Source organism: Vicugna pacos, chromosome 7 (assembly GCF_048564905.1).
Source record: "Vicugna pacos chromosome 7, VicPac4, whole genome shotgun sequence".
Classification (NCBI taxonomy): domain Eukaryota; kingdom Metazoa; phylum Chordata; class Mammalia; order Artiodactyla; family Camelidae; genus Vicugna; species Vicugna pacos.
The window spans coordinates 40690611-40713377 of record NC_132993.1 but is presented as its reverse complement, the minus strand read 5'-3'; the positions used below and the strand labels follow the sequence as shown (position 1 = coordinate 40713377).

General features: G+C 43.3%; 1 protein-coding gene and 1 long non-coding RNA gene across 2 annotated transcripts in view; one reads left to right on the top strand and one right to left on the bottom strand.

Annotated features, from left to right (window-relative positions):
* Positions 1-1369: 1369 nt before the first annotated feature.
* Positions 1370-13927, bottom strand: LOC140697387 (uncharacterized). Its single transcript, XR_012074378.1, has 3 exons — positions 12835-13927; positions 10818-11055; positions 1370-1892 (listed from the first exon to the last, which is right to left on the bottom strand). It is a non-coding gene; the product is annotated as an uncharacterized lncRNA (long non-coding RNA).
* Positions 13908-22767, top strand: part of GARS1 (glycyl-tRNA synthetase 1) — a 35079-nt gene continuing 26219 nt past the window's right edge. The window contains exons 1-3 of the mRNA XM_072964729.1: positions 13908-14311; positions 21252-21353; positions 22051-22153. Coding sequence (XP_072820830.1) covers positions 14090-14311; positions 21252-21353; positions 22051-22153 — 427 coding nt within the window. The 5' untranslated portion in view covers positions 13908-14089. The remainder of the gene's footprint in view (positions 14312-21251; positions 21354-22050; positions 22154-22767) is intronic.

Below are 22767 nucleotides of genomic sequence, written 5' to 3'. Positions count from 1 at the left end.
CATATGGCAACCAAGGCTGCAACGACTCAGTGCCCTGTTCATGTCCCTTAACCAAACTATCGTAGTAGTGATCCAAATCCAGTCTAACAACGAATCCCAAGCTAGAGTGACCCACGCCCCTTTGGAGTCTATCGCTGTATGAGAGGGAGAACGGGCCGCTGCATGTCTCTCCAATGGGGTCTGAGTCTCAGCCCCGGAAAAGGCTCTCCCCAAGGTGACTTCTTCCTTGGGTGCTGTGCCTCAGTCCTGGGCCACTGCCTGCTCCTACATCCACTCTTCCTGTTCTTTGTGTGTGTGTGTGTATGTGAGTGTGTGTGGTGAATGGACGTAAATAAAATTCACCACTTTAACCCTTGTTTAAGTGTACAATTCAGTGACATTAAGTACATCATGATGTTGGGTAATCATCACCATTATCTATTTCCCAACTCTTCCAACATCCTAAACTGAAACTCTCTACCCATTAAACAACCGCTCCCCATTCCCCCTCCATCAGCCCCTGGCTACCTCTGTTCTCCTTTGTCTGCATGAATTTGCCTATTCCAGATACCCCGTATAAGTGGGACTGTACTATACTTGTCCTTTTGTGTCTGGCTTATTTCACTCAGCAAAACGTTTTCAAGGTTCATCCATGTTGGGGCACGTGTGAGAATTTCCTTCCTTTCTTTGGCAGAATAATATTCCATTGTGTGTATATACACCACATTTTGTTTATCCACTTGTCTCTCTGTATTCTTTAGAGTTCTCCTTACCACTCAGTGGTTAACCCTCTGCCATCGGTTAATAATTATTTATATTAAACTTTCCTTGTTCACATCGTGTGGTTCCTGTCTCCTGGCTGGGACCCTGACTGACACACCAGCCTTTGGGAACTGTCTTTCTCTTACTCGGTGTGACTTTGATGGGGCCAATCATGGAATCTCATTTCTCTCATCGTAAGTCATACTGCCCCATCACTCTAGTAATAGTGATGACCCAGGACGGGAACCTAAACCAACCAATGCCAATCAGATTCCTTCCCCAGGACTGACAGGTGAATACAGGAATCCCCATGGGATTGCTTCTCTGGAGTTCCTGCGGCCACCTTCCCAACACGGACAGGGGGCTTCGCTCACGGCAGCAGAAACTGAGACCAACAGGCCAAGAGAACTAGAGATGGGAGTGAGACGAGAAGAGCTTCCTAACATGGCCGAGGCGGCGCAGCTGGAGAAGGTCAGGCCTTAAGGGAGTGAGGGGCCAATGGGAGCAGCGACAAGGGGCAGCCAGACGCAGAAGGAACATCGGATGCCGTTAGTACCTGATACTGTGATCATTAGGACACCAAGAGAGGATTTTTTAAGAGAAAGGAGATTTTAGAAGGGCTGGAAAATGGCCCCTGGATGGGGCATGAGGTAGGGGTGGAGAGCAGCGCCCCCAGAGTGCTCCCTGTCCGTCTCCAGCACCTCTAGAGCTCCAGGCTCAGCCACACTTGCTGTTCCTCAAAGGTCCTGCAGCTCCCAAGCTTCCCCGGCTCATCCTTTTGACCAAGTCTGATTGATTCTCCCAAATTCAGCTCAAGCTCAGCTCTTCAGAGAGGCCCAGCAGGTCAGCTTCCTGATCCCAGAGAGGAGGAGCCCTTCCCGCAGCACTTGGCTCATCCATCCTTCGGATAGTCACTCTTCATGCTGTTGGCTTTGCATGTTTGTCCCCTTCTCCAGTCTGAGGACCCCTGTAAGGCAGGGACTTGGCTTTGTGCATCTTTGTGTTCCAAGCACTCAGCACAGGGCCTGACCTTGGAAGGAGCTCAGCACGCACTGACAGGTCAGGGTCTGCAGGGCTGCGCTTGCCACTCTCTTGTGAGAGGAGAAGGCGATCTGGTTGCCATGGTGCTGAGGGAACGATTTCTCCACCCGCTGTTTTCAGAAGGAACAAATCACAGTTAGCTGACTGCATCTGGGCATCTGGCCAGCAGGAGCTGCAGAATTCAGCAGGATGGATGCCACGCCAACCCTGAGATGGCTGAGACCCCTTTCCAGCTATCCAGACCTTCTGCCCTTTTCTCCCAGGCAAATAAACATCAAAGAATTGCCTTCTTTCTGCCCCTTGGCCGATTTAAAGGGCTCATCTTTTGCCAGAATTCCCTTAGCTCTCAGTCCAGTTTTTCCTCTCCCCCTGCACGGTCCTTTCTACCTCCTTGCCTACTGCTACCAAATCCCCAGAGGACCTCAGTCTTTTCCTAAAGGACTTCAGCTGATTGGATGAGGCCCAACCACATGATGGAGAATTACTCTACTCAAAGTCTACTGATTTAAATGTTAATCTCATCTAAAAAAAATTCCTTCACACAACAACATGTTTGACCAAATGTCTGAACACCGTGGCCTAGCCAAGGTCACACACACTAAGAAACATCACATTGTATGACCCAGTGCTGGCCAATGAGATGTCAGCAGAAGTCGCTGAGTGGGGCTGCCGGGAGGGCTCCTGAAGAGGGGGGCAGCTATGCTGGCCCACATCCTGTTACCTCTTTCTCATCCTTCCTGCCTGAGAGGTGAGCCTCGTGATGGGCACTTCATTAGCCATCTTGAACTAGCCTCGGAAAACCCAAGAGAAGCTCGAAGAACTCAGCCCAACATCCTTAAGCCCTGCACCCGCCCCGGACTTCTCACCTTGGGGCTTCTCTGTAGATGAGAGAACAACAGAGCACTGGGTTTCTCATGTCTCTGCCACCTGCAGCCAGAAGCAATTCCTAACAAATACTCTCTGCTTCTTGGACATTCAGACCTCCCTGACCCTCCCTGACCTGGCTCTCACTGACCCTGTGAGCCTCTCTGATGTCTCTCCAATAGGTGTCCTGTCATTTGGGCTTGCCTGAATGGGACCTTGTTTGCGTCCAAGAATCCTCCCTGATACAAGTCATAAGCCAGGCATAAGGGACTAAGGAGATTAGGGGCATGATGGGGGGCAGGGGGCAGTAGAGATGAAAGAAAATGTTCCAGGGAGAGGTATGAGGACACACAGAGGCCAAAGGCAAAAGGCCACACTTCCTGCAGGTTAGTAAGGCTGGGTCCCAGAGTGTGGGTGGGGAGCTGACTAGAGTGGGGCTGAGAGGGAGGCTATGGTGAGCCTGGACTTTAACCCCAAGGATGTGGGCAGTCATGGGCAGGTTTCGTGTGTGTGTGTGTGTGTGTGTGTGTGTGTGTGTGTGTGTGTGTGTGTGTGTGTAAGGTCACATGATCACATTTCCAAACTGGGAAGCTCGCTGTCAGTGTTGCAAGGAGAAAGGATTACAAAGAGCCAGGGCAGCTGGCTCCACGTAAGGAATGATGGAGGCAGTAGGGAAAGGAGAAACAAATTTTAGAGAGGTGTGGAGATAAAATAGGCGAGAACTATATTTGGTTGGTAAAGGAGAAAAAGACGTCAAGTTCAGAGTCAAGAATTCTGTCTTGATGAATGGATAAAGGAGATGCGGTGTATATGTATCACTCAGCCATAAAAAAGAATGAAATATTGCCATTTGCAGTAACATGGATGGACCTAGAGAATATCATGCTAAATGAGGTAAGTCAGATAGAGACAAATATTATATGATATCAGTTAAATGTGGAATCTAAAAAATAATACAAATGAATTTACTGACAAAACAGAAACAGACTCAAAACAAACTTATGGTTACCAAAAGGGAAAGGGGGGAGAGGGATAAATTAGGAGTTTGGGATTAACAGATACACACTACTATATATGAAATAAATAAACAACAGGTACCTATTGTATAGCACAGGGAACCATATTCAGTATCTTGTAATAACTTATAATGGAAAAGATTCAGAAAAAAAATATAACAATCACTTTGCTGCACACGTGAAACTAATATTGTAAATCAACTAAACTTCAGGTTTTTAAAAAAGAATTCTATCTTGAGCACCTGGATGGATACCACCTTTTTCCTCCAGCAGGCAGTTTATCATCTTCATACCACACCCCTGTACCTGTGGAAGTGTTCCTGGTGACCAAAGAACCTGTCATCTCTTATCCCTTCCTTGGAATCACAATGGTCACAGTCTTTCAGATGGTCTCAGGCTGCATCATCAAAGATATTAAGCTCAGAACCAGGGAGGTGATGCTCCTGCTCTCCTGACTCTGGTTAGCACATATACCAGCTATATCATATCCAGTCTTGGTCACTAATGGCAAAGAGAAGTTTAACAACTGGAGCTTGTCCGTGTAAAGTGACCATTAGGAAACCACAGCAACAAGGACATTTAGAGGGACCTGGGACCAGACAATTTTTAAGGGGATAAGGCTCCTGTGCATAAATATCTAAAGGCAGAGGGAGCAGAGGGTTCTGTGTGGCCCTTGAATACAGAGCAAGGGCTGGTGGGCTGAAGCTATAGGGAGGCAGATTTTTTCCAACACAAAAACCGTCTCTGGGTCAGAGTTGCCCCATGTGAACAGGAAGCCTAGGGAGGAAATGAACAGCCCACGCTGAGAAGAGTTTGGGGAGCAGCTGAGGGGTTCTTCCTGCCAGCCTCCAGGGATGGTGGAACCGGGACCACAGCTCAAATGCCCACAGGAGCCAAGTGAGGCACTCGGAGGAGCGGTCCAGCTAAAGGCACCCAAATTCAAAACTAAAGCCAACAGCAGCAACAACAAACACTGTGCATTTGTAACAGAGCCCACTGCAAAGGTGGGGTGGAGTGGATGCACAGCCTCTGCCTTAGAAGGTGGGGGGCAGCGTGTATTAATATGCTGCTGCTGCCAGAACACAGAACCCCCAACTGGATGGCTTAAGAGAAATTTATCATCTCACAGTTCTGGAGGCCAGAAGTTCAAAATCGAAGTACTGGCAGAGCCATGCTCCTTCGGAAGCTTCTAGGGGAGGATCCTTCCAGCTTCTAGCAGCCCCTGTGTTACTTGGCTTCTGACTAGACATGACTCCAATCTCTGCCTCCATCTCTACGTGGCCATCTTCCCTCTATGTCTGTGTCCAGATTTCCCAAGGACACCAGTCATACTAGACAAGGGTCCACCCTACCCCAGTATGGACTCATTTTAATTTAATTAGTCACACTTGCACTGATCTCGTTTCCAAATGAGGTCACATTCTGAGGTGACAGTATCTTTTGGGGAGATGCAATTCACACCATAACTGGGGTCTGAGGTCCCATCCAGCTGGAGACATGTCAACCTAGGGGTAACACCTAGCTTTGGTGAGTCTTTTATTTGCCTGGTTTTGCCGTCTTGTCTTCCCAGCTCGCATAAACTTCCTTCTCCCAATCAAACTGGCAAAGCCAGAGCCCCACTAATCTTAAGTGACTAACCCACTCTCTCTCTGCAGGGCAGGCGTGGGGGGCTGGAATGCCTTAGGGAAGAGCTGAGAAGGGGTTCAAGGGCTCCCCTGTGGTCACTCTCCAGGGGCAGCGTGCCTAGTGCTCAGAACTTGGGCTCAGAGGTTCCTTCCTGCACAGAAGGCTCCATAAGGTCAGGCCTGCACATGCCCATCACAGCCCTCATGCAGCTTAGCTGCTGGTTTGTGGGGAGCTGCTCCCCTCTGCTGGACAGAGGGAAATCTGCTCTTTCCAGTTCTTAGGAGTTCGTTTCCCTATGTCACAAGTTCACAACCCCATAGTAGAAACAGGAAGGGGTCAGAGATCAGCAGGTCCAGTTTCCCTCATTGTTCAGAGTGGGAAACTGAGGCTGGAGTGGGGAAAGGCCCTGCCTAAGGCCACACAGAGACCAAGCATGAGCTGCCTCCCTCCCATATTAAGGTCTGGGAAGCATCATCCGTTAGGGTCCTGAAGGTGTGGGTTGGAAAAAAGCCATGGTGGGGCTCCTGGGAAGTCTGCATACTGCAGACCTTGGAGAACAAACGGCCAGAGGAGGAGAAGGCAAAGAATGAGCGGGTAGCTTACTTCAAGGAGAGGCACCAGAAAGCTGGAGAGACACTGACCCAGGGAAGAGAACCAGGACCAACAGTCAGTCCACCCACTCTGGGTGATTCCCATCAGCCTGTATGAGTGATCCCAGTACAGCCTAACTCCATACTCCTAAAAAGTCATGTATAAACAGAACTTTTGTAAATCAAATGCTCTTTTCACCCTCTCCCTCTTTCTCCTGTGTCCCAGATACCCTGACCACCTTTCTCACACGTGGCCCAGTGGTAGTACTGCAGTTAGGGCAAGCTTACTGCTCTAAAAAGTGGACCAGGATGTATCACAGCTCAAACACAATGGAAACCTACTTTGTGCTTGTGTCAACAGTTCACAGCGGTGTTGGGAAAACTGGACAGCAGCATGTAAATCAGCGAAGCTAGAACACTCCCTGACACCATACACAAAAATAAACTCAAAATGGATCAAAAACTTAAACATAAGACAAGATACAATAAACCTCCTAGAAGAAAATATAGGCAAAATATTATTTCACATACATCTCAAAAATGCTCTCATAGGGCAGTCTACCCAAGCAATAGAAATATAAGCAGGAATAAACAAATGGGACCTAATTAAAGTTACAAGCTTCTGCACAGCAAAGGAAAACGTAAGTAAGACAAAATGACAACCTATGGAATGGGAGAAAATTTTTGCAAACGATGAAACTGACAAAGGCTTGATCTCCAGTATATATAAGCAGCTCATACAACATAATAAGAAAAAACCAAACAACCCAATCCAAAAATGGGCAGAAGACTTAAATAAGCAATTCTCCAAGGAAGAAATACAAATGATCGATAGGCACATGAAAAAATGCTCAATATCACTAATTATCAGATGAGGTATCACCTCACACCAGACAGAATGGCCATCATTCAAAAGTCTACAAATGACAAATGCTGGAGAGGCTGTGGAGAAAGGGGAACCCTCCTACACTGCTGGTGGGAATGCAGTTTGGTGCAGCCACTGTGGAAAACAGTATGGAGATTCCTCAAAAGACTAGGAATAGACTTACCATATGACCCAGAAATCCCACTCCTGGGTATATATCCAAAAGGAACCCTACTTCAAAAAGACACCTGCACCCCAATGTTCATAGCAGCACTATTTACAATAGCCAAGACATGGAAACAGCCTAAATGTCCATCAACAGAGGACTGGATAAAGAAGATGTGGTATATTTATACAGTGGAATACTATTCAGCCATAAAAATGACAACATAATGCCATTTGCAGCAACATGGATGTCCCTGGAGAATGTCATTCTAAGTGAAGTAAGCCAGAAAGAGAAAGAAAAATACCATATGAGATCGCTCAGATGCAGAATCTTAAAAAAAAAAAAACATAAATACAAAACAGAAACAGACACATAGACATAGAATACAAACTTGTGGTTACCAAGAGGATGGTGGGTGGGAAGGGACAGACTGAGATTTCAAAATTTGTAGATACCAACAGGCATATGCAGAATAGATAAACAAGATTATACTGTATAGCACAGGGAAATATATACAAGATATTGTGGTAGCTCACAGTGAAAAAAATGTGACAGTGAATATATGTATGTTCATGTATAACTGGAAAATTGTGCTCTAGTTTGGAATTTGACACGACATTGTAAAATGACTATCACTCAATAGAAAAATGTAAAAAAAAAAAAAACAAAAACCAGTTCACAGAGCTTATCAGAAGTGGTGGGGCGATGGGCTCTGTTCCACATAGTCACTCACGGACCACGCTCTGCCATCTTTAACATACAGACATCGATATCCAACCAGCAGAAAATGGAAAGGCAGAGGATGGCACACAGAAGTTCTTATAGGCTGGGCTGGGAAGTGGTGTACAGCAAACTCAGTCACGTTCTATTGGCTAGAACTCAAAGGACCCAGAAAGGACAAGGAAAAAAACAAGCCCAAACCTAGGTTAGATGTTGATCTGATGGGAGGTGTGGTAATACAAGAATCCACCTCACAGGCCTCCTACCCCAACTGCTGCTCTTTGAAATCCACGACAAAGCTTGTGCCAAAGCACGCCTCCCACAGGCTGCTCCCTGTATTGCAGATGAGTGCAGTTGACACACTAAGGCAGATGGTTCCTGCCACGACAGAAGACTCTTGTGTGTTGTGTTGTCAACTTTGGTTGCAGAACTTCCAGTGGCTTTGCTGAGCCTTCCTTAGACTGTGTGGCAGGCTAAGATGCTTCACCCAACTATCACTCTCTCTCTCCTTCTCTTGGGGTCAGACTTGCATTGTGGTCTGGTGGTTTTCCTGGCCTCCCTGGCTTCTTCCCTATTTCCTTTCACATAGGGTCTTCCCTTGATAAAATCCTTGCACTCTTAATCCTGTCTTGGCATCTGCAACTTAGAGGACCCAGTCTGACACAGGAGACTACGTCCTGGTGAATACCCCAGTGCTGGCTGGAGTCATTTAGCACAGGTAGTGAAGATGGACAAGACTTGTTCGAACAAAAGATGCTCTGGGTAATCCCAGAACTTGCTAAGTTCATATAAAGGTACCAGCGGTTAGGATTTCAATACGATTTTTGGGAGGACACAATTCAACTCATCATAGTCTCCACCTTTGGTAAGGCCTCCAGTAGTAGCTTGACTCCTGTCCGCATTTTCCTACAGGGTTACTCTACTGCTCTTCAGCAGGGCTTTTCCAAACCTTCTCCACTCTCAACATTACACCCTGCAACCTTTCCCTTCACATTCAATGACTTTAGCGCCTCCTTCACAGAAAAATGGACACCGACAGAAGGCGAGTCCTTTAACCTCATGTAGTACCTGCCTTTCACTGTCTCTACCTTCTTCTCCTGCCCTCCATCGCCATGTTCTTCTTCTAGTCTAATCTATATCCTAGTTTTTGGATCTCTTTCCTCTGAAGCAGGAACCTTGCCCCTCTCCCAATTTTCACCACATCAGGAAATGACACCACGATCTATTCATTTGCTCAAGCTAATGATATCTATGAGTCCATCTTTATTATTTGCTTTTCCTGACTTTCCTTCTCCAACACAACTAATCCATAGCATGTCTTATTTGCTTCACCTTCAGAATATTTCCTAAATCCAACCCCTTTCAATATCACCACTATAACTGCTCTGATCCAGGCAATCTAACAGGTAACTACAATAGCCTCTTAACTGGTCTTCCTGCTTCCACTCTTGTTTCATTCCAGCCCAGTCTCCACACATAGCCAGGATGATCATCTTAGAGACATCAGACCACTCACCTCACTCCCCTGCTTCAAATGCTTCAGAGACTTTGCACTGCACAGAAAAAAAAACTGTGTGTGTGTGTTTTTTTTTTTTACCATGGCCTACAAGATCTATATGATTTGGTCTCTGCTTACCACTCTAATACTATTTCTTGCTTCTCTATTCTTCACTCACAACATTCCAGACACATGGGTTTTCTCACTTTTCTTCACACAGGCCAAGTAGGTTCCTACCTCAGGGCCTTTGCACATGCTATTACCATAAATCTTCTCACAGCTGATTCCTTGTCATCTTCATATCCTTCAAATGTCACCTCCTCAGAGAGTCCTGACCACCTATCTAAAGACCACATTACCCCCAGATCATGTTCTACCCAATTTCCCCATTTTATTATTTTTTAGAATCTTTATCACTATCTGAAACAGTTTATTAATCAGCTCATTTTCATATTGCCAGTCTGGTCCAAAGAACACAAACTCCTTATGAATAGAAAGTCAGTCAGTTTTGTTCATTGCTGTCCCTCCAATTCCTAGAACAATGTCTGGCACATAGTAGGCATTTGGTAAATGTTTATTGAATGACTATGTGACAGGTGCTAGGGCTTTTAAGCAGCATGGAAGATTCAGGGAGGCCACTGTCTCACTACTGTGACATTCACTGTACAAGTCCCCTGAAGGTCAACAGTTTGGTCACTTGCGTGCCAAGCTGGAACACAGGAACTCTTTCAAAGGCTAGGAGTCCCAGCCCTTGGATCCAGTCTCCCCAGTGGTGTTGCATAACCATTTCTCACTTAGATCCAGCACTATGGCCAGGACGATGTTTGGAAACAGTGCTGGTCTCCATTTCTTTGAGATCCACGGACTTTAGCTCTTTGTCTCAGAGAAAATCCTGCCACTCTAGCCACTTCTGCTTCTTACTTTCCAAGCCCTTGAGTGGACATCTTTACCCTGACCCCTACTTTAACAGTATTAGAAGACAAAATCTGTCCTTAACTATGCCCTGGGAATCAAGGAGAGAAGGAGTTCTCTTTCCTCCTGATGTTTCAACATCATTAAAATCAAAACAGAAATTAATCATGATAACTTACCCTGCCTCAGCCATAGACATTATCACTCAGCTTTCAAGGGACCTTGCCTCCTTGTTTTTACAGGACAGAGGCTGAAACAATCTTTGCTAAAGGAGGCCAGAAGTTGAGGCAAAACTTTGTTAATGTCAGGACCCAGGAAAGAGAGTCAGTGAGGGAGAATTAAGGAAGCCAGATCAGCTGATCACAGCCTGTGTTCACTCATCCTGCATTTAAAATCTTTCTCAGGGCACCTCCCTGCTTTGGCCCCCACTATAGCTGCCTAAGGAAAAAAGATCCAGAAAATCAAGCCTTGAAATCCTCTGCTTCTCAGGTAAAGGGGTACATGTTTATTGAATGACTTCATGATCAGTGCCTGGTTCTTCTATAGTAAGGAGATTCAGGGAGGACACTCTCCTTACTGTGGTGACATTCTCACTGTAAAAGTCCCAAAAAGTTCCTTGCAGGCCAACACTCTGGCCACTCACTTCTCAAAAAAAAAAAAAAAAAAAAAAGAGGGTTGCATAGTCAGTTCAGGGAAGACACTGTATTAGTTATCTATTTTTGTGTAACAGATTACCCCAAACCACCTAGCAATTTAAAAAGCAACAAACATTTCTTACCTCACAGTTTTCATAGGTCAGACATTTGGGAGTTTAGCTGGGTAGTTCTGGATCAGGGTTTTCCAGAAAGTTGGAGTCAAGATGTTGGCTGGGGCTGCAGTCATCTGAAGGCTGGGCTAGGGCTGGAGGACTTGCTTCCTAGTTGCTTCCTCACTTGGCTTGTGGTAGGAGGACTTAGCGTCTCACTGGCCACTAGCATTATTCACACAAAGGCCGGAGTGGCTATATTCGTATGAGACTAAATAGATTGAAAGATAAAAGGTACATTTAGAGATGAACATTTCATAGTAACAAAAGTGTCATCTAGCAAGAAGATGTAACAATTATAAATGTGTATATGCCAAATAAATTCAAAACACATGAAGCAAACATGAAAGAACTAAAGGGAGAAACAAACAAATTCACAGTCATAGCGAAAGATTTTAAAATCCTCTCTCAGGTACTGATAGAACCACTAGACAAAAGAAATTAATATTGATATAGAAGATCTGAATAGCACCATGAGCCACCTTGGCTAGTTGACATATATAAAACACTACATACAACTATATAATGCACATTCTCTTAAAGTCATGAAATAGTCACCAAAGTATGTCAGGTCATAAAACTGATTGACGTCAATAAATTTCAAAAGTGTTTCCCAGACCACCTGGGAATTAAACTAGAAAGCAATAATAAAAATAATAGGATATGTTTAAAAGCCCCAAATATTTGGAAATTAAACAACACTCCTCTCAATAACTAATAGGTCAAAGAAGAAATCATAAGGGGAATTAGAATTTTGAACTAAAGGAAAACAAAAATAACAATCAAAAATTTGGGGATCCAACTAGAGCAGTACTTAGAGGCAAATCTATAGTTTTAAGTGTTTGTTTTAAAAGAGAAGAGGGGCTTACAATAAATGATCTAAATTTCTACCTTGAGAAACCAGAGAATAAAGGGCAAATATAAAGCCAAATTAAATAAAAGGAAAGCATTATAAAGATTAAAGTAGAAATCAATGGAATAGAAAATGGGCAAAGCAATAGAGAACCTTAACCAAGCCCAGGAGGGGATTTTGTGAGGTGAGGGAAATGTTCTTTTTTTTTTTTTTTTTTTGAGGGAAATGTTATCTTGATTGGGGTGTGGGTTATAAGAGGATATTCCTTTGTTAAAACCCTTTGAACTCTATGCTTAAGATTTGTGCATTACAGTGTATGCAAATTTTAGTCCCTCAAATAAAGAACGTAACTTTAATAAAGAAAGAAAAAAAAATGAGTATACAGTGCCAGGGCCTCTTGCAGGGTCTTGAGAGAGCCCATCCAATGAGGGGTCCTCGGTTCTTATGTGTCCTGAAAGCATTATCAGCTGCATGGTAAAACTGCCACCTCCTGGTCCCCATATTCTGGCCCTCTACTCTCTTAATTGTGTGTTTAATATCTTAGTGCCTTGAATCTCAAATCTGTAAAATGGGAATTATTATGGAGCCTATCACATTGGATTAGTGAATAAATTATGTGTGGTAACTCAGAACACTAACTGGTACATAGTAAGCCTTCCATGAATATAAGCTATGATTATTGTCTTGCAGAAATAGTTCTCTAAGGAAAACCACTTAAAAAATTCCGCTAATGGCCACATGGACCTAGTGAAGTGTTCAGAGGCGCAACAAGCACAGCTTGCCTTTTAGAAATAATCCTTGACGCGGAGCAACAGTGGGGAGGGTGAACAGGAGTGGGGAAGGATAGATCTGGAAATTAGTGACGAGACTGTCCTCACATGAACATGGATGAGGCATTATGATCAAAAGAATTTAAAATATATAATAATTGTGTGCAGAATTTGAATATGTTTTCATAAAAATGTAAATCAAAGTATATATAAAAACTTATATTGCTTTTAATATTTTAAAATATTAAGATAAATTCAAAATTATGTATTAAAATAAAGCCAAATAAAAGTTATGATGAATAAATAGTCTTGAAATAAAGGTTTTAAAAATACAAATTGTTTAATATTGCAGAAGAGCCTCCTGTACCTGCTTTGCTTAGGCTAAAGTGTGAGTGCATTTCCAGGACCACGAACTGGAACAGGAAGAGAACATGGGCTTTCCCACTTCTGGGGAAGGCGACTTCACTATGTTGAGCCTTTCTATTCTTGTACATTCCTGGGGTGGAACCGCTGGTCACAGGGAAGGTGTGTATGGTTGGCTTCCGTAGACACTGTCCAGCAGTTCTTGAAAGTGGCTGCACCAGCCCTCACACCTCTCAGCTGTGTGAGAGAGTCCCAGAGCACCACTTGGCATTTTCCATTGCTTTCATTTTAGGCATTCTGGTGGGTGTGTACAATGCTATTTCTATAACCAACACATTCTTTATTTTTCTATTCCCTCTGTGGAAAGCGAATGCAGCTTTTTCAGCCAATGCACTCTTCGGGCAGGAGGGAAGGAGGCAGCCATTTCTGGAGGGTCCATCTCTGGGGCTCAACCGCAAGAGGAAGGTCAGCTGAGGCAAGGCCACGCAGAGGGAATCCCAGGCACCTAGATGCTCATCTCCAGTCCCTGGCATATCACTGTTTCCCAGCCTCTTCTCATTTCTTTGCCTCTTGCCTTTCCTCATCTCTACTGGTTCAAATCCTGTTCGCCTTGCAAAGGCTGGTCAGCACTGATCTTCCCTCAGAAGCCCGTCATTCTTCTCCATTTACCTGCTTTTTGTCTTGACATTGGCAAGGCATGGATGCGTGAAGGTGGGCAAATCATTAACCTCTCTTGACCTGTTTCTTTATCTGAGGATCATCATTTAGTCTAAGTCCCTATCTGATGTGATGTTTAATGACTCTTTAAGAACCCGGGGGCAAAAGGACAGAAACAGAAGTGTGTACTCCCCTAGGTCAGCCAGCGGGTCAGCGCCAGTGTAGAAGCCCATGCTCTGAAGATCCTCATGAGTTTGTCTGTATGTCTGGGATGGAGCTGCGTCCTTGAATGTCCACTGACGCATGATTGTGCAAACCCGTATGCTCGGCGGGGGTGGCGAGGGGGTGTCTACCTGGGACCCTGCAGCCCTCCCGTGCGCCCACCGTGGAGCAAGGATCCTCGGGGCTCTGAAGGATACCGGGTCCTTCCGGGCTTTTGTGTCGAATCGGCTAATGGCGCCGCGGCGGCGCGGCGCGCGGTGGGGAATGTGCGGCTGCGCGCGCGCCGCGGCGTTTACGCGGCGATTTCATCATGCTCCGGGCCGGGCCGCGCGCGCCGCTTCCGCCACCGCCCCCTCCGGACCTCCCAGGCCCGCCGGCTCATGCCCACTTTGCGCCCGGCGCTGCTTAGAGCCGCCCGTGCCGCTCTGCTGCTGTCGCCGCCGCCCCGGCTCCCGGCCCGGCCTCCGCTCCTGCCCTGCCGACCCATCAGCAAGCCCGCCCGCTCCCCGACCTCGCTCCCCGCCGCCGCCTCCCGGAGCAGCATGGACGGCTCCGGGGCTGAGGAGGTGCTGGCACCTCTCAGGCTAGCCGTGCGCCAGCAGGTACCGGCATTCCGCGCCTTCCCTTCATCCCCGCCTTTGCTCGCCCTAGTTCCCTCCTGCTCATTCTCTCTCTCTTCCCGGGCACCAGTCCACCTCGCCGATTACCCCTCTCCTTCATTCTCTGGAAGCCTTTGGTTTCCTGGCATCTTCCTCGACTCCCTCATTTTGGACCCAAGTCTCCGCGTGCGTCGGCCACCTGCGCTCCCATGGACCCCTGTCCTCCCCTCTCTTTGGGTCGCTCCCTCAGATTCCCTCCGACATCCTGCGTCCCTACTACCCTTGCGATCCGTTTCCCTTTCCCACTGTGCTTGCCTCTTCCCTCTCCGATCGGGCTGGGATCTGTGACCCTTTGGTTCTTCTCCTGTCCTAGCCCAATAACCCCAACTTCAGTTTTCCAATCCTTGCTGTGTTTTTTGTGTTCCCTGGGTGGCGAGTTCTTAATTCTTTCCTGGTCAATTACAAGCCGAAGCTGCGGGTTCTCTCTTCTTACGGCCTGACTCTCTTTAATCTTTTTTTTTTTTTACATTTTTATTGATTCATAATCATTTTACAGTGTTGTGTCAAATTCCAGTGTTCAGTACAATTTTTTCAGTCATACATGGACATATACACACTCATTGTCACATTTTTTTCTCTGTGATTTATCATAACATTTTGTGTATATTTAAAGGTGCTTTGAATAGTGTTTGCTCCTAGACGTCTTCCTTCATTCACTGCTTAGTTAGCTGAATGGTCCGCTGAGAAAATAAAAATAGTTGAAACGTGGATGTGGGGAGGTGTTGAACTTGTGTTGTTGTTGTTGTTGTTTGCTTTTTCTTTTCTAATAATGTGAGTTCATCGTCCTTCGCTCCTGTCATCTTTTCTGGGTTCCAAAAGGGCCATTCGAAATGGGCGAGCTTTCAGATCGTAAGCTGAGGAAGCTGTAAATGTTGCTGCGTTACTCTGTAAAACCAGCCATCCATTGTATGGAACATTTTGAAATTTGATTTTGCGGAAGGGAGGGAGGTTTATTGGGCTGGAGGGCTTGGGGACTTAATGCAGGCCTCCTTTTCCTAGGGCACTGCATGGATTATCAGAATTTAGAGAGGACAAGGAAAAGATCATTTCAGAGGGATTCTCACATCCAGTCGGGTAGAGCCAAAAGCTCGGAATAGGACCCTGAGGATGCATGACCTAGTAGTAAACACCGAACGGGTTTCTCATGCACGGGCGCCTGATGCAATAACTTGCCTTAGCTCGGGAGGGTGGAGGGTGGAGGATGGATCTCTCTCTCTCTCTCTCTCTCTCTCTCTCTCTCTCTCTCTCTCTCTCTCTCTCTCGGAAATAATTCATTGGGGGCAGAGCTGCCGAAAATTCAGAAAATTCTGCCACTTTATCTACTTCTCTCTGGTTTGAGCTGACTGATTCAATAGCGTTTTATTTTGAAATTTGACTATTGGCTTAATTTTTCCTTTACTCTTGGTATCAGAGCGCTGTGAATGCTTGTTCTCCGTCTCCCTCCACCCACCCTCCCCAAATGAAATTAGGTGTGGTTTCTTTGTCTTTTCTGTAACTCCCAAGGTTTTTTTGTTTTTTCTTTTTTCATATCCTTCAGTTTAGAAGGGAGAATATATCTAATTTGGAAAAACACACATCCAGACCCCTCCCTCTGCCACGTTAGCCTGGAACTGCAGTGCAAATTACCCATGTTGTAGTAAGACTGTGGAACTAGTTAACTGAAGTGAACTTTGATGATGAGACGACTTTCCGATGCTATTATTATCTTGTGTATTGTTAATGTTGGCTTGATTGTTAGTTTTTTTGTACTTCAAGATATTTTCTGAGTATGTAAGTTAGTTATCTGAGTTAGTTTGTGGGTTTTGTTTTGTTTTTGTTTTTCCTAATTTTCCAGGACCACACATATATCAGTTAACTACCTGAAACTTTGAATCACACTGATTCCAGGGTCAGCTGGAAGGGAATTTAAAGATCATTGAGTTAAACTCGCCCCCCCCTTTTTTCCCCCCCCCGCTTATGAGGAAGTGAGACACATTGTCATCTTTACACATTTTACTTACATATTTGCAATGTGAAGTTTGTACAATTGGAGACATCCTTGGGGTGGTATTTTTAAGGTGCTTAACAACTGGTCTTGTTAGTACCATGTGTTTCATATAAATATGTATTTCATATAAATTTGCCAGTTTGCTGCGCTCTGGGGATGCTGCAGTTGTTTTTTTTTTTTTTTTTTTTTGAAGGTTTGGTTTGTTGATTGACTGAAATGTATTTTCCCATGGCATATTCTTAGTTATTTCCTGGATAATTTAATTACGGAGCTTATAGGAGGGCCTCAGAGCATCTAGAAAACTGTTGTTTGAAAAAGGGCACCCTAGGGCAGCTGAGTTTTAAAAAGAAAACCAAAAAAACTTGGTATTAGTATAGGGTGGCCAGAAAGGCAGACCATAACTCAGAATAAAGAACAGTTTTTTATATTTAGTAGGTTTAGCTAATACATTTATCTCCTTTTTTTTTTTTTTTTAACCATGTATTGGTGAAAAGTTTGTCCTGGAGTGTCTTGTTTGGAACTATTGCTCTAGGGCAGTGGTTCTCAAAGTGTGATCTGCAAACCCTTGGAGGTCTCCAAGGCCTGAGCCATTTTCATAATAGAACTAAGATGTCATTTGTATTTTTCACTGTGTTGACATTTGCACCAAAGGTGCAAAGCATGGTGAGTAAAACTGCTGGCCCTTCAAGTCAGGAGCACTAAACCAAGTCATTATATTCTCTGCCACACTCTCGCGGTTTTAAAAGAAAGTCAATTTTGCTTTAGAGTGTTCTTGACAAAGCAATAAAAATGATTAATTTTGTTAAATTCAGACCTTTGTGCACACCTCTTTGGAATATTCTGTGTGACTAAATGGGAAGTGTGCATGAAGCATACGCAAATATGATGGTTGTCTTGGGAAAAGCACTAACGATTGTTGGAGTTGCAAGCTCACCTACCCGCCGCTTTTCACGGGACACTAAAATGTCTGACAGACAACTGTCATTCAGTCTTGGGTATTGGGCATTCATTCATTTTCCAGAAAATGAGTGAAGTGAGACAATCACTTCAGGAGAACAACTGGTAGTATTTGTGGTCAATAATAAAACTCAATTCGGGGAAAAAGAAAAGAAGTTTGGAAAATTTGTGTCTGCTGCCGCGAGTTTGACAGCTTCATAGTACTTACTTTTTCTGATGAGATGAGTGGTGATAGCGTCCGCTTCTGCTGATAGCTAGCTTGTCCCCGAATGTATGTGTGCCTAATTACATACCTGAACTTTAAAAGACAGAAAAGTGATTCAGGAAAATTAATTTTAAATTCTTCCTACCTTTACTTTTACCCTTACTTGTGGCCTTGCTTGCCCAGCCCCCTTTGAAAAGCTCCAGAAGAAGATACGGGAGTGCCAGCATTTGACACACGGGGATAGACATTCAAAAAGAGCTGCTTGCCTCTCTTCAGAACACAGACTCTCATGAGGTTCTTATCCCTGTCAGAAAGCACTGGTAGTGAACATTTATGAGATAAGCGTTCTGACAGGTGGAGGAAGGGGGGAAAAAAACACTGAATGAGCAAAGAATAAGACAGTAGATATTTACCAAGTACTAAGTGCTTAGTGTTGTGCTCAGTTTAGGTTGTGGTATCAGGCAACAAATATCTGAGTGCCAGAATTGACTTCCCCAAATTCCTGTCTTAATAGAGACTACTCTGTAATGACAGGGGCACATAAAATACATGTAAATAAGTAAGCCAGTCCATTGATAGGGTGATTTCAGGTGTTACACATGTAAAGGAGAGGTTAAAATAAAGTTGGAAGGTGAGGATGTTGCTTTAGCTAGAGAGGTCGAGACGACAGAATAAAAACTGCTAGTGTACTAGCAGACCAGACTTATTTGTGGTAAGAGAATGAGGAATAACCAGTTCAGTGGCTCTCAGCTAAGACCTGATGTCCCCTTTTACAGTAGATATTTTGGAATTTTCCATTACTACCCTGTAATGAAATTCATATGAAATATCTATGTAAGTGTAATTAAAGAAAAATATGTATACACATAATGCTCTAAATACAGTACAAATCAATAAAGTAATTAATAATAAAATACCATGTATTTCAATATGTAAATTTTGGGGTATGACTCCAGTGGAAGTGACACTGAAGTAAGCAGATGTTTATACCTATATGTAGATTTACTATGAATGCAGCTGCTATAAATGCATACTGATAAGGGTATATTGTGTTGTTTATTCAGATACGACAGCAGCATTGCCGCTGGTCACATGGTTGGTTGGTTTTTGTTTCAAATAAGAACTTTGTAAAATTCTGAACAAAGCAAGAAATAGTCTTCCTTTTTTTTTTTTTAATTGAAGTCTAGTTGATTTTAGTCTTTCTTTAAATTATATTTTCCTGGTTACATTCCTGGAAAATTCAGTGTATGTTAAAACTGGGAAAGTGCTTCTGATTGTATGTAAGCAGAGTTTGGTTTTAGGTTCAGATCTGTGTAAACAGTTTTTTCACCTCGTAACCGGGACGTTCTAAAGTAGCATGGACTGCAGGAAAAAGGGACTGTCATTGAATGAGGGGAAGTAGGCAGGAGCTTGGAAAATGTCAATTACAAGGGGAAAGGATGATGACAGGCCCCTCAAAGGAGCTGGAGTTTTAAAAGGAGAAAAGAGGAATCAGTTTGAAAGTAGAACTGAGTGGACATATATTGCATTTCCAGTTCCTGAGGGTCAAAGGGATGTGGGAGAAAATCCAGCCTCTAATTGAATATGGCTTCAAGGGGAGAAATGTCCCCGGGGAATGATTGTAAGGTTGCATTATTTAGGAAATGCTTCATAAAGGATGTGATAGAATTTCATCAAATGAAGGGAAGCACTTTTGCGTAAGAGGATAAAAATTATTGAAGGTATGAGGGTAGGAACAGACACCAAATTGGGCATGCTGTGTGTTTGTGAAGAGAAGGCTTACAAAGGTGGGAGAGAAATGACATGAATTAGAGCCATTTGGGGCCAGATGTAATCATAGTGAGGCCCCCCCCCACCTTATTTTTTTGGTGAGGGCATTTTTGAATGAGAGACAAACTGGTATCTATTGTAGCAATCTAGTCCATGAGGAGTGAAAAGGAGAGATTAGATTTGAAATTCTCAGGTGACATTGACCAGAAGTTGGAGGTAAAGAAGGATAACTTGACATTTCTTGTAGGAGAAATTGTAGATTTGTTTGCCATTAACAGATGGAGAGCAATACAGTGCACAGGAGAAGGAGCAAGGTTGGGACAGAGAAAAATAATATAGTTCTAAGTAGTTGGATTTGAAATATAAAAAAAATAATTTGGCTACAGCCAAGTTGAGGTGTTTTATAGCATAATAGCAGCTATCATTTTTTGTATATCTACTGTGTGTTAGGTTCTGCTGAAGATATTCTTTGTACATTTTTTCATTTACTCTTTATAACAGTTCAGTGAGGTAAGTATTATCATCCTGATTTTGCAGTTGAGGAAACTGAAGAGGTTTCAGCTTGCTCATGGTTTCACAATTAGCTGATCAGGGATTAAAATCCAGGTCTTTAACGCCTCTTAAGCACTGCGTTTTACACAGCTTATACAGGGATGAATTTTTGTTTTGTATATGGTTTGGGTTTCATTGTGCTTCCTAAATCTGAGAATTCATGTCTTTGAACAATTACGGAAAAATTCATAGTCATTATCTTTTCAAACACTACCTCTTACAAATTTTCTTTGTTCTTTTCTTCTGGAATTCTGAATGGATGAATGTCAGACTCTCATTCTGTTCTCTGTATCTCATTATCTTATTTATATTTTCAACTCTTTGTCTCTCTGTTCCATTCCGTGGATTATCCATGGATAATTTATTCAAGTGTGTCTTGTAGGTCACTAATTCTCTCTTCAGGTGTGCCTGATCTGCTATTTAAAATGTCCAGTGAGTTTTTAATATCAGTGATTTATTTCCAGGTGATCTATGTGATTTTCTTTTCAAGTTGCCTGATTGTTTTTGATAATCTCTTTTTCTTTGCTCATGTTCTAATTCTTCCTTTTATTTTACTTTAAACATCTTGAGCATTTAAAAAGTTTACTTGGTCATTCTAATACTTTTAAAGGATCTCATTTGGTTACTTGTCATTTCTGCTGAGTCTCACTCATGGCTTCTTTCCTCAGGGGTTTTTAAATTTTGAGTTGAGTACTTATTATTTTGGTGACCTTAATCTGTAAAAATCCTAAAAGGCCTCTATGGAAGGTCTACTTAAGAGAGCAGTTGCTTCTTTTGGGCACCCAAGGGCTCTATTAATTTGGCAACTTTAATTTCTCTACTTGAAATTTCCCAGACTATGTGTTTTGTTTTTTTCCCCAGATTACCTATTCCAACACATTACTGTAAGGAAATTGGTGTACACGTGGTAGGTTGTTGAAAGCAAATAAAGTAGGCTAAGGAAATTAGCAAGGAAAAAAATTCCAACAATAAAAGACAGAGGAAGACAAGCCAGTAGTGACTGAGAAGAAATGGCCAGAGAAGTAAGTGGAAAACTAAGACAGTCATTTCTTTGTAAGCAAAAAAGGAGAGAGATTCCAGGAGAGGGTAGTCTGTTAATTGGTTCTTCTGTGTTCTCAGTACTAATCTTGCTTTTTGCTTTTTCTCAATGCTTTTCTCTCCTCTGTGTGTCCCCTCCCCACAAAGAAAACAAACAAACAAACCAGTAATAATCACCTTACAAGCATAGCTACTTAAGTACTTGTCTGTATATTCTGCTGGATTATAAATGCTGAAGGCAAAGATCTTCAGTCAAACATTTGAATCTCCTCATTCTTACACAGATACTTTTTAAAAGGCATGCTTAAAAACACCTTCCTAACTTTTCTTGACTTCTAAATCAATCCTGAATACAGATTTTCTTTGTTGGCTAGGGAGATCTTGTGCGAAAACTAAAAGAAGATAAAGCACCCCAAGTGGATGTAGACAAAGCAGTGGCTGAGCTCAAAGCCCGGAAGAGGGTTCTGGAAGCAAAGGTGAGTCTTGGGATCCTCAAAATGGAACGTAAGGAGATGTAGGATAGTTCATGTTCATTTAGTCTCTTTGGGTGGGAGAGACTTAGAAAAGTTTCTGAAGAAATAGTGGAGTCCTCATCCTTTCAATGTGTAACTCAAAGTGCCTGCTTTTCCTTATCCCTGACCCGCCCCTTCTCCCCCCAGACCCATCCTAGACTGGTTATGTTCCATGAGTCTCCCTGGAAAGCACTGTCTTCTCCTTTATGAGTTTTCCTATACCTGCAAATAATGGTTATATTGTTTAAAAAAATTTGTTTTAGGGAAAAGTTCTATTCACCTGATACCTGCTCCCAGACCTTTCAAGTAGTAAATCTTCCATCACCAAACTGAAATAGTTTGGAGTTTTAAGTCACTATTTCGCTACAGTGATCCATTAAAAATTCAGATATTGTTTATCAGTACCTGCATCTAAGTAAGCATAGTCCTTATCTTGGAGATGATTATATACTTTCCTAAAGAATTAATTAAGGGTATTTTTTTCTGTAACTTGAAGAGGAAAAAACCCTAGGGTTTCTGTTGTTTTAAGGGTATCAAAATCTTGTCTCTTTGGTAATTTTATATTGAATTCTGCTGAGGAATAAAGTAAATTCACATGTATAAATTGAAATTTTCACTCATTCCTCCAGTCACATGTTTTCCCTTTAAAAATCCCTTACAGGAGCTAGCATTACAGCCCAAAGATGACGTTGTAGACAGAGCAAAAATGGAAGATACCCTAAAGAGGAGGTTTTTCTACGATCAAGCTTTTGCTATTTATGGAGGTAAGGGATTAATGAGAGAAAGAACAGTTGTGTTGTTAGCAGCTTTAATATTGTTGTTCAATCCAAAACACAGCATGCCAGCTGATACCTAATTGTATCAGATCACGCAAAGCAGAGTATAGATATCTTTCATTCTTACAGAGTCAGTCATTTGGTGTGATATCTGTTCTTATTTCCCTCCGCCTTACTTATCCTTGAAGACAACTTTTCCCCATTAGGACTTAGGGGATTTTGGAGGACCTGGATATTAAGCATTTGATGTGTCCACATACATACCAGACTCTTCTTAAAAATCCCAGTGGAGACCTGGGAGCAGTAGAGGGCCATTGTAGCGCCGGCCAGCTGTACTGTGCCCCTCCACACGAGGGCAGTGCTAACCCTTAGTTCCTAGATTATTCACATGGCAACTGCCAGGAGAAGACGTTCTTCATAGATGTGCAAGCCCCTCTCTGCATCTTTCTGAATGCTACATAAAGGTATGCAGGCGAATATAGTTTACTGGTAATGTGGAATGATATTTTTCATAGTTAACAGAGATCATTGCAACAGTATTAGACTTCTAGTACTTTGCCACTGAAACTTGATTTGAGTTTTATTCTGAGCAGATCTCTAAA